We start from the raw sequence: 10,535 nt of genomic DNA, 5'->3' as shown, positions 1-10,535 counted from the left end.
TGTTGAGAAGCTGCAGCTCTGAGAAGATCACGTGTGAACACATGTTGATCTGCACGAGCATGAAGTGAAACTCTGTGGGACCAGTGTGTCTCAGTCTCTGTGTGACTGTCTCTCAGATAACTGTCATCAAACAGCAGGGAATCAGGTCTGTCAGAGGAAGAAGAGGTAATACAAGGAGCAGGGAGATCTGTGTGTGTGTGTGTGTGTGTGTGTGTGGAGTCCAGGACCAACATATTAATATACTAAAAAGAAGAAATAAATTCATGTTGTCAACAACCAACATGAAAAAGTGAGAAGCTGAAGAAACAAAATAACTACACTGATAAAGTGAACAAGAAAAATAAATAAAGAAGGAAAATGGAAAAAACAAGAAAAAAAGAAGAGGGAAAAGAGAGGAAGAGGAAGAACAAGAAGAGGATGAAGCAAAGAAGGAAATGGGAGGATGAGTAGAGGAAGCAGAGAGGAAGGTGAAAAAGAGACAAACATGAGGCTGAGTGAAGAGAAGAAGAAGATGGAGAGGTAGTAAAAGAAGAAGAAATGTAAGGAAGGTTGGAAAAGAGGAAGAAAGAAGAGGGAAAGGGACAAAGGAAAGGAAGAAGGAGAGATATGTGAAGGAGGATGAGGAAGAATGAAAGGATGAGGATGGAAGGACGTGTGAAGGTTACGCAGACTGTTCATCCATCAGCTCACAGATGGAGTCATTTGACTCCATCATTAAACTGATGTCTCTCACACAGGGATTTGTCCCTGCTGAGCCACCATACCTGCTGCAGACTGTCCTCCTGTGGATGCTTTCAGCGGTGGACATGGTTTTCTTCTTCTACACCATGGCTGCATATCTCTGGAAACATCTGTCATCATCTCATCGTGAAACCAGCTGAATGGGGCCGCATCAGGGGCCACATCCTTCAGAGGCTGCATCCTCCTCCTCCGACATATCTCACCCTGAGCCGCTTAGCAGGTTGAAGTCAGTGTCTGGTGCAGGTAACTACTATAACCTGCTTCAGTATCCCTCCCTTGGCTCAGGTCGTCAGCTATTGTCCAAACAAAATACATTTCCCATGATGAATTTCACCTTCCTCACACAAATTTCAGTGAATCACAAAGCATTTCATTGGTCACGTCTTAAAAACAACGTAATGATATACTACACATCTCACCCTGCAAGTCTCGTCCAGTCTTAATGGGTTAAAGTGTCTGTTTATTTTGAGGCAGTCGCTTCATCTCCGCTGATGCTGAACTGAAGCTGGTTGGGTGTGAACAGCTGTGACTTGTTCAGGTCACTAATGGAGGAGTCTTGTTGAGCCACAGTCACAGAGTGGCTCTGTTGGTTTTCAGAGTCTGTTGGTCTGACCACACCTCTACAACTACTGAGTGGACGTTCATGGTCCCCTCATGATGAACTGTAATAACTCTGTAGTAACGCTCCGACCTTTAACCTGGGACCATCCTCAGGTCAGAATTTAAATTTGACTCATACTTTGATTTATGATGAAACATTTTCCAGACTAATCACTTTCCATCAGCCTCTCGTGGCTCTGAGTCTAGTTTCACTGCTCTAACAGCACCTCTGACAGTAAATGATGAGAAAAACAAGACAAATATTAAAATGCAAACATTTTTATTTATCTGTTTTTAGTTTATGTAAAGGTCAGTGGGAGGAAGCTGGAGCACCCAGAGAAAACCCACGATGCACGAGGAGGAGATGAGATCTCCACACAGACGGAAGGCGGCTGCTCAGTTGACTGAAAACATCAACCTCCCTGCTGTGAGGCCTCCGTTCTGCCCTTTATGAACTCTTCAAGTAGTCTGACCTGTCCTGAGCTGGTCTTCCTTAATGGCCGGTGCAGATTCACCTTCTTCTTCTTCTTTTGTCAACAAGTGAGAATGAACTAAAAAGCTGTTGTGTCTCCGAACTCTTTGTTCCATTTGGTGTACATCTCCAGAGTGGTTGGATGTCAGAGAGTCCTCAAAGTCTTTCTTTGTGGTGTTTCATATCTCGTTAGCAGCCAGACACCGGACATGTTCAGGTCACAACTCTCTTATGGGCCGAGCGCAGCATCTCTGGCCAACGATGTCAGATCGCTTCCTGAATATCCTTCTGTTGCTTTTGCGAGATCCCACAGGTCTTCGTCGCTCAGAGGATTCCTGGTCTTCTCCAGAAGATGTTTCAGCAGCTTGAACCCAGTCTGCTCATCTGGTAAAGCGTCATAAACCCTCTTTGGGAAGCTCCTCAGTGCTGCTTCATCCAGCTCCTGAGGCCGGTTGGTTGCTCCCATCACCAGCAGCTTGTCGTCTCCTCCTGACTGAACGCCGTCAAAGCCGATCAGGACCTCGGTTTTGACTCTGTGAATGTGGTCTTGTTCTCCCTCCCTCCTTTTAGTCAGCAAGCTGTTCACTTCGTCGCTGAAGATGACAGAGGGCTGTAATTCTCTGGCAACTACAAAAAGTGCTTGAATGAGTTTCTCAGACTCTCAAACTGGCAGCGCTGACGTTGAAGAACGTGGCCTTTGACTCGGTGGCGACTCCTTTGGCCAGCAGAGTTTTTCCATTTCCGGGTGGTCCAGATAAAAGCAGACCACGTGCCGGAGCTCTGAGGCCAGGGAAGAGGTCCGGTCTTAAGGCAGGAAGAATGACCGTCTCTTGGAGCGCCTGCATGGTCAGATCCTGTCCCACAATGTCTTCATAGTACACAGACGCTCCGCTGCTGACTGCTCCTGCTGTCGTCTCCACAGTCATGGTCAGTACCCAGTGGCGAAAAAAAAAACAAAGAACAACAAAACGGAACAAAAAACTTCACAAAAATAAATATAAAAGTAATTAAGTCTGGACACTTTACTATTTTATGAAGTTTTTTTAAACTGTATATCACCTTTTTAGAAGGACAAATAAATAAACTTTATTTTAAAACTTGAATGACACTCAGACCAAGGTCGGTGTCAAACAACAGACTCAGGTAAAACATGACCTTCTTGATGGAGGTAATAAATTACCTGCATTTTAATAGTGAATAAAATGTTTTTATTTTATTAAACACAAGAGATTTCTCTTTTTCAAACAGGCTGTGTCAGTGATTTCCAATCTTTCCTGACCTTAAAAACACCTGAACTGCTGGAACGTTTCCAGTGAAACAAACAAGCTCTGAAGGAGTAAAACTATTCAGTAATTCTCCAGGAATCTTGTGCAGTCTCAGTATAAAACACTAACACAACTTCTCCAGCATACGAAAAGTTTCTCCTCCTGAGTCTGATGTTGGAAATGAGCCATAAAAGCGCTGCAAAGTTTGGTCACTGCTTTTTATTTTGAAATGTTTGTTCCGGAAGCCGCGTCGGTTTGCACTCTGTCCATCTCTGCCGCTCTGTTCGCTCAGTGACGTCGCTCACCGGTAAAAGTCGACCGGACTCACCGCGTCTCCTTCTTCTTCGGCGGAGCTCACGGAGGCATCACGGCATCACGGAACCCCGACTCTCCTCCTCCTCTCCGCAGCCTGACGGGCCGCGACGAGCCGCTGACGGCAAGGACGGGACACGGAGCGGGTACCGCTTCGCCTCAGGATGATGGCTGTATCTCCGGTACCGACCAGCGGACAAGGAGCCCGGTGGAGTGTGTCTCCATCTAATGGACAAAATACATCATTGCATCCACCTGAGGAAAAAACAGCAATCATTCAACCTGCAGTTACAGATCAGTAAAAAGCACTCATTTTAGCCTCAAAACAGCCCATGAAATTGAAATACAGTCAATTTAACCCTAACTCTAGTGTTAGCAGAGGGTAAGGTTTCCTGAAGGCAAGTATTTTAGGTTTTGGTGTTGTATATTGTATGTATTGTATATTGTTGTTTTTATTGTATTATAAAACGTATTCAACGCCCTTTTTAACTCTTTATGTGCCAATTAAATGTTTAATTCTCATTTATTGTGATTTTATTGATCCCAAATTTCATGAATGAAATGTTCATATGCCAATTAATGTGTTTAAAAAAAAATAATTTTGAACCCTTTTCAATACAAATGAATTCCTGTAATGATAGGGGGTGTTGGTAGAAGGTGCACCCTTGGGTGCAGCTGGCTTTTTGTGAATATCTTTTGACAGGAAGGTGGCAGAGCGATGAAACCAAGTCCTACCCCATTCAATTGAGAGGTCAAAGGTCAACTCCAGGTTTATTTGAGCCTTTCTAATACACTCTCCCACAGCTGTTGAAAGGGAACATTTCCCATTACAAGACAGTTGGAATTCACAATAAAAGACTGCACATAAAAGCTGCACATTCATCAAATAAAAGTGGTGTTTTCTGATACTGTAAAACTCAAGAGTAAACTAAGTTGCTAAGCTGCAGTAAAGAAAAGAAAAATACAAGTCAGAAAACCTACATCTGCCTGAGAAGTGCTGAACCACAAATGAAAAAAAAAAAGACAAATCAGCCTGCAGCTCTCACAGGTAGGGGCACTTTGACATTAATGTATGTCACACATGCTGACTAAATCTGCACTGTGAGCAGAGCAAAGTGCTCTATCAAATATGTCAGTTACAACAAATGAACTGAATGGATGAGTGACCTGTGCCCTTACAGAAATATGTATCTTCCTGCTGAGGAAGCAGGAATCCTGACTCGATTTGTTCATAACTGAATGGAAATTCACCAGCTCAGCCCTGAGTGACCAGCAAAGAACAGAAAAAACAGCTACTGTGCATTCAGATAAGCTCTTGGAACACTGTACATGTGAAAATAGTATATTTATAGTCTGTACTGCTATTTCAGTTATGCTCCCTATGAGAGCTGTAAGTAATATTGCCCCATTATGCTGTGACCTGCCCAGTATGTAAAGTGTAATAAACCCACATATGTAAAGTGACTGCTTTCTTGTATCATTTCCACTAGAAATGGGCAGAGCAAGCGATGTATGAAGGTGTAGTTCAGCATGGATGGAAAACCACTGTTGTTCACTGGCAAAACAACATTCACCTGAGTAAATGGAGGATGTTAAAGATGATAAAGCTCTCATCTCTCTGGTGATGTGGTATAAAGAAGCCCATGAGTGATAAACTTGGCCATGCTTCAGGCAATCCCCTACATTCTGGTGTGAAGCCTTTCTGGGAGGTTTTTCCAAAAGAGGAAACCTAAACTGCAAACTGCAAACTGTTCCTAAAAAAAACCCACATTTACTTCTTACACTTGTGAAAAAAGCATCATAACCATATATCCATACTATACATCTGAGATAGAACACAAAATGATGAGTCACTCAATATTTCCCTTTTCAACACAATGGTGTTTGTACATTATAAAAGTGATTTAAATTCAAATATAATTGTTGTTCAAAAAGCAAACCACAAGAACCATCTTCCAAGAAAGTATTTAGAAGATCTTCACCCAAAGTAGGTGGAGGTAGTAGTAGATGCTGTCATTCAGATATTCTATGATAAAAAGCAATTTTTTCACAATTGTTATAAACATACTGTCAAAGGTAGGGCTCCCTGTGTGCATCATTCCCAAGTATCCATGCACAACAGAACAAATGTATGACCATCGTACATACCCAGTGAAAGTAAGCCAGACCTCGCCTGGATTTATCTTTTTTTTTTTTTTCCTTGGAAGTCGGGGATCTGCAGGAGACAAGGTGACCTTGCTGGATTGCTTTAAGGTTACACGTCTGTGTGTGTGTGTGTCACAGCCTGGATGGCTTCTTCGGGCAGTAGGGATGGATCACTGAGAATGGACGTTGTTGTGCTCAGCTGGCGAAGGGTACTCAGCACCACTGAAAGACAATAAATCACAATTTAATAATCATGACCTGAGAGTAAAACATATAGAATATTTAAAAACAGGCCCTGAAAGAAAACCAGTTGCAAAAACAACTGCAAACAACTGCAAAATATTATGAATGTATCATTTTTTTGTGTTACAGTCTTTATTGCATGAAACCTGCATTCATTTTTTTGGCCACATGGGGGCAGCGCAACAGGCTGACAACATGCCACTCATCTTGTCACCTAGTAAAGTTGACAAAGTGAATTTGATAGCAAACAGCAGCCTAATTATAAACCCTGTAGAGCAGGATTACTAATGGGCATCATGAGTTGTCTGCAGTCATGTGTCTGGAATTGGGCGGGTACTGTATACTGGGTCTATTTTTTTTGTCTGCCGCAGCTGGAAATGGCCTCAATTAAAAACAGCCAGACTAAAGTAATTATCAAGGTGCTATGTGTAAAAAGCTGCATTTTGTCCAAGTTAATCAAACTGAAAATGTAATACTGGCACATGACTAGTTATACTAGTGAGACTAATGAAACACCAAAACAAAAACAATCTTACTGTCCTTGGACTGAGCACTAAGTTCAGCTAATTCCTGCTGCAAGAAAAGTAAAAATTGAATGGGACCTGCCAGGCTGCTGACATTCAGCCTGATTTTGTTGGACATTAAAATCCTCTTTTAGGAAATGCTGCTGTGAAACACAATTTTATGTTCAATGTTTTGAGGGGCAATGGCAAACTTGTCATTTACCATGATTTTTTCATTACTGTTGCATTAAACACTCCTAGATTTTCAAGGATGTATGAGAACCTCGTGTGTCATGCTGAAGAAGTCTTAAAATTGGTGATGTGGCTACAGGACACTGAGAGATTTGAATCATTAAATTTAAGTGGACAGTACCGCATTATTATAAATGAGACACTGCTAAATTTCCTGTCATGTTATGGTTGCTTGATAACAGAAGGCGGGAAAAAACAAAGATAGTGACAGATAGAAGCAGATAATCAGGCGAAACATAATTACACAAAGTAGTGATCTAACACTATGCAGCTGGAAGGAAGTCCCTCTAGGGTGTGAGTGATCCGCAACTATAAATCATTTTCATTGCAACCATAGAGCAGGTGAACTGATGATGTAGAACACCTTTGTGCGTGTCTGTGCTAGTGAGTGTGTATTTGTGTGGGTGTATGAAGTATAGTCTTTTACTTACTAGGTCTAAGCACTGGAAGGGAACAGTGACGATCAAACCATTGCAATGTGGTCCGACACAGCTCAGCTCTGCTTGTAGTTGACACCATCCCATTGAATGACTCAAAGAGAGGCTTGATACTGATGCTGAACTAGAGTTGATGACGCTCAAGGGTCAGTTATACTACAGAGGGAGGTCTGCCTCACCAAATGTTTGAGCACTGGAATCTAACTTGTACGTCCTCTTGTTTTATCATACCATGCTTCATTTAGTTGAGAACTATGTAACTGATAACACCTTTTCTTGTCAGTTCAAGTATGACTCAGGGTTTTGAGACACTTGGTAATGGAAAAAAATGATAAGTAAAAGCAGTAATCGAAATGCACACTGTGCATCGTCTTGGTATCATGGATTTACTGCACACCTTATACACTGTAGGTCTAAAGACATTGGGAGCTCTGTCAGATATAATTAGTGGCCCTGACAACAAATACATGGTTGCTGAATGATTGGTGATTGGTGCTGGATTTGCTTTAGGAGTGGCTCATTGTGTAAACGACGCCCTGCAGAGAGGGAAACAGACACCAGTCACCATATAAATGCTGGGAAATTCTGCCTGAAATGTAGTTTCTCTGCTTTCCTAGACAAGTTGTTATATAACCAACCAAATGCCGCTCCCTTAAAAATACAGTGTGAAAACAATTCATTTCTGCTTATTTGTATTTATTATTTAAATCCTCGAGGCGCTGTGGCCACCGAACAAACTTTAAATAAGGCTGTGTAGCCTGACGTGACGGTAGCTTGGCTTTCCTCAAGAGTTACTGGAAGACTTTAAAATGTTTCCATTGAGTGACCTTTCCTATCATTACGTCTACCTTTACAATGCATGACAGAGCAAATAATCATTCTGATATGTATCAGTCTGATATGAACAGGCTGACTCTCAGACATAAAAGCATTCCACATCAAAACAAAATGCTTACGCCGTACTCTGAGTTACTAATAAGCAGAAAACATCGTAAGAGTTCTTCCATCGAAGGATACAATCCCGAACTTCCAGTCCTGAAGAGTCCGGTTCTTTACATATTCATTGAACTTCTCTTGGATGTGGTTGAAGTGTTGCCGCCTGATGGGCACCCCTGTTGCAGGCAGCTGTTCCTGACACAAGCTGTGATAAAGCAGTGACAGGAGACAGAAAGACTTCAGAGTTTTGCATAACACAGGAGGGGTGAAACATGTATGATGTTTGAACTGAATGGACGTGTTGAGCTCCTCTATCTCCTCTCGTAGTCTCTTAGCCTCTTCCTGCAACTGTTGCCTCTCCTGCTGGAGCTTCCCAATGTGCTCCACTGTCTTCTGCACTGTGACTGCATAACTGCTCTAAATGCACAAAGTTAATGAATATGGTAGAAAGTGAGAAAGCAAATTAAATATGTACAACAATATTTGAAGCAAATACTGTGCGCAAGCATTGCAAAGAAATAGTGATGCCCCGAATCTGTTGTTGATGTTTTATGAAGAGTACGTATACTTACATTTGATTGTGACTTTAGAGTGGGAATCAGGTTGCAGAGTCTTTTAAAGCCAGTTTTTATGTTTGATCGTCTCTTTTGCTCAGCAGATATGTGTGTTGTCCTTCAGCTCTGTCACACAACAGCAGTGGAAACATTACACACAGACTTACTGAAAGTGTGTCATATATTACACAGGAAAAGGAAATGCTACTGATGTTATGAAAAGGGTTATACTTGTGTCAGGTCTGTGTTACTCTATTGTTATCATTGGCATTTAAGGCATTCCATCCACATGACACATAAAGGGCCATTTAATTTTCATTGAAAACATTTTTAGGGACAGCCCAAGCCTGTGAAAACTCAAAATGTTATTCAAGTAATAATATGCTCACAATAATGAAGCAATAACACCTGCAAGTAATTTTTTATTAAGAAACATAAACAGACACAACCCTGATTCTGTTCATGCTTTACCAGAGATGTGCTGCTGCTGATGAGTGACTGGGGACTGGGAACTTGATCTAACACACACGAAGAAAATGAAGTGAGGATGACGGATCTGAAAACATACCCCTCTAATATGAGACGAAGTGATGACCACTCCAGTATTAGGGACTACATCTGCGTTGAGAGCTGTTGGTGTAACCATCGCAGCATTGGCGTGACCTGAAAAAGGGGCTGAGGATGAACATTGACAATAAGGCATAACAGTATTAGTTTTGTGTGTATCATAGATGAACATGCAAAAACGATCATTTTTGACAAACAAGTCCCCGCTGCTTGGTTCCTCTGTGGCTTTCCAGTCATGAAGAAAACAAACTAACTGCTAAGGAGATTATTTTCTCACTTTAGCCAAATACCAATACCATTCAATTTGAAATCACCATCAGTGTTAATAAGCATGACTCAATAAGAAAGGTTTCAGCGCTATCTTGTGGTCATTAAGTTAAAGTGACACAGCTCCACTGCCATATCAGCAATGTGAAAATGCACAATTTCTCCAACTGCAGAATCAGCATCTTGACCTTGAGACCAGACACAACAAACCTGTGAGGTTGAGGTGGGATGGGGGAGGGTGTTTGCAGGAGCAATCCTTTGCACAGGGCAGTTTTTGTTGGCACTGGATGACAGAAAGGGGTGATGCATGGCAAAAGTCTGAGGGTGTTGTACAGGGGTGGCAGGCAATGGAGCCATGGGTTGGAGTTGTGACGGAGGAGGTGGAGGTTGTGTGGACATGTAGCCATACTCTGAGCCATGGCTGAAGGTAGTGGCTGAATCACTGGCTGTGACAGTAGAGGAGGCTGTGTGTATTATCACAGGTGGCGCTACAGTCTCATCCAGTGCAGAGGTGTTGTCCAAGAATGAGGGAACCATAGGTGCTGCTGAGGCCATGTCCTGACCCCAGAGGATCATGGGATAATGTCTGAGAGACTGAGGAAACCACTGCTTGATCACTGGGCCCCACCTGCCCAGGATATAGAGTCATGAAGTTTTGGACATAGGCAGCAGCAGCAGCATCACCACTACCACCATCAACTGTTCGACTGGGTTGACTGACCATGGGAAAGGGGATGAGTGGGGGTCCAGGAGGAGAGATGTGGTTGGTTGTGAGTTGCATGGCAGACATGTACTGTGCCTGCCAAGTGATAACAAAGGAGGAGGGAACAAACACACTTAGTTCTTGTCTTATAGTTCAATATGATGATGATGATGCTGAAGAGATACAGTTCAGTGTGAGCTCATATTAGGTGTGAATTTTTCTTTTGTGCTGGTAAAATTATGACAGTAAAAGGGCTCCTGCACTACACAGTCTAAACCCTGCTTCAATGACAATGTCAGAAGTGGATTCATTATAATATTAGTAAATAATTGACTTATCTGGCTGTGTGCAGCTACATTTTCACATCTGCAACCAACTTGCACTAGTTTTCCTAAGGTGACTCTTTAAAGGGAGACGAAGCCAGAGACACTAGACTGTGAGAGAATTGTGGATGGGCAGATGAGAAATTAGTCTTTCAAGTCGTAAGGACATACCTATGTTGTTTTCATGGTGTTTTATGGTGAACAAATCCTGAAGC

The 10,535-nt window shown here is 42.3% G+C and overlaps 1 protein-coding gene and 1 long non-coding RNA gene across 2 annotated transcripts; both read right to left on the bottom strand.

The window, feature by feature from the left end:
* Positions 1 to 1,362: 1,362 nt before the first annotated feature.
* spast (spastin) lies at positions 1,363 to 3,089 on the bottom strand. Its single transcript, XM_071502839.1, is given in 4 exon segments — positions 1,363 to 1,959; positions 1,961 to 2,045; positions 2,048 to 2,475; positions 2,477 to 3,089. Coding segments are annotated over 4 exon segments (843 nt in total). The 5' UTR covers positions 2,740 to 3,089; the 3' UTR covers positions 1,363 to 1,892.
* Positions 3,090 to 5,529: 2,440 nt separating this feature from the next.
* On the bottom strand, positions 5,530 to 10,531 carry LOC139635242 (uncharacterized). Its single transcript, XR_011694146.1, has 4 exons — positions 8,479 to 10,531; positions 7,988 to 8,323; positions 6,965 to 7,094; positions 5,530 to 5,757 (listed from the first exon to the last, which is right to left on the bottom strand). It is a non-coding gene; the product is annotated as an uncharacterized lncRNA (long non-coding RNA).
* Positions 10,532 to 10,535: the final 4 nt, after the last annotated feature.

The sequence above is a fragment of the Trachinotus anak genome, unplaced genomic scaffold, assembly GCF_046630095.1.
Source record: "Trachinotus anak isolate AG129_WGS33_773 ecotype Australia unplaced genomic scaffold, CSIRO_AGI_Tana_v1 ptg000018l, whole genome shotgun sequence".
Lineage (NCBI taxonomy): Eukaryota > Metazoa > Chordata > Actinopteri > Carangiformes > Carangidae > Trachinotus > Trachinotus anak.
The sequence above is the reverse complement of the archived record's forward strand: the minus strand, read 5'-3'. Positions and strand labels throughout refer to the sequence as shown.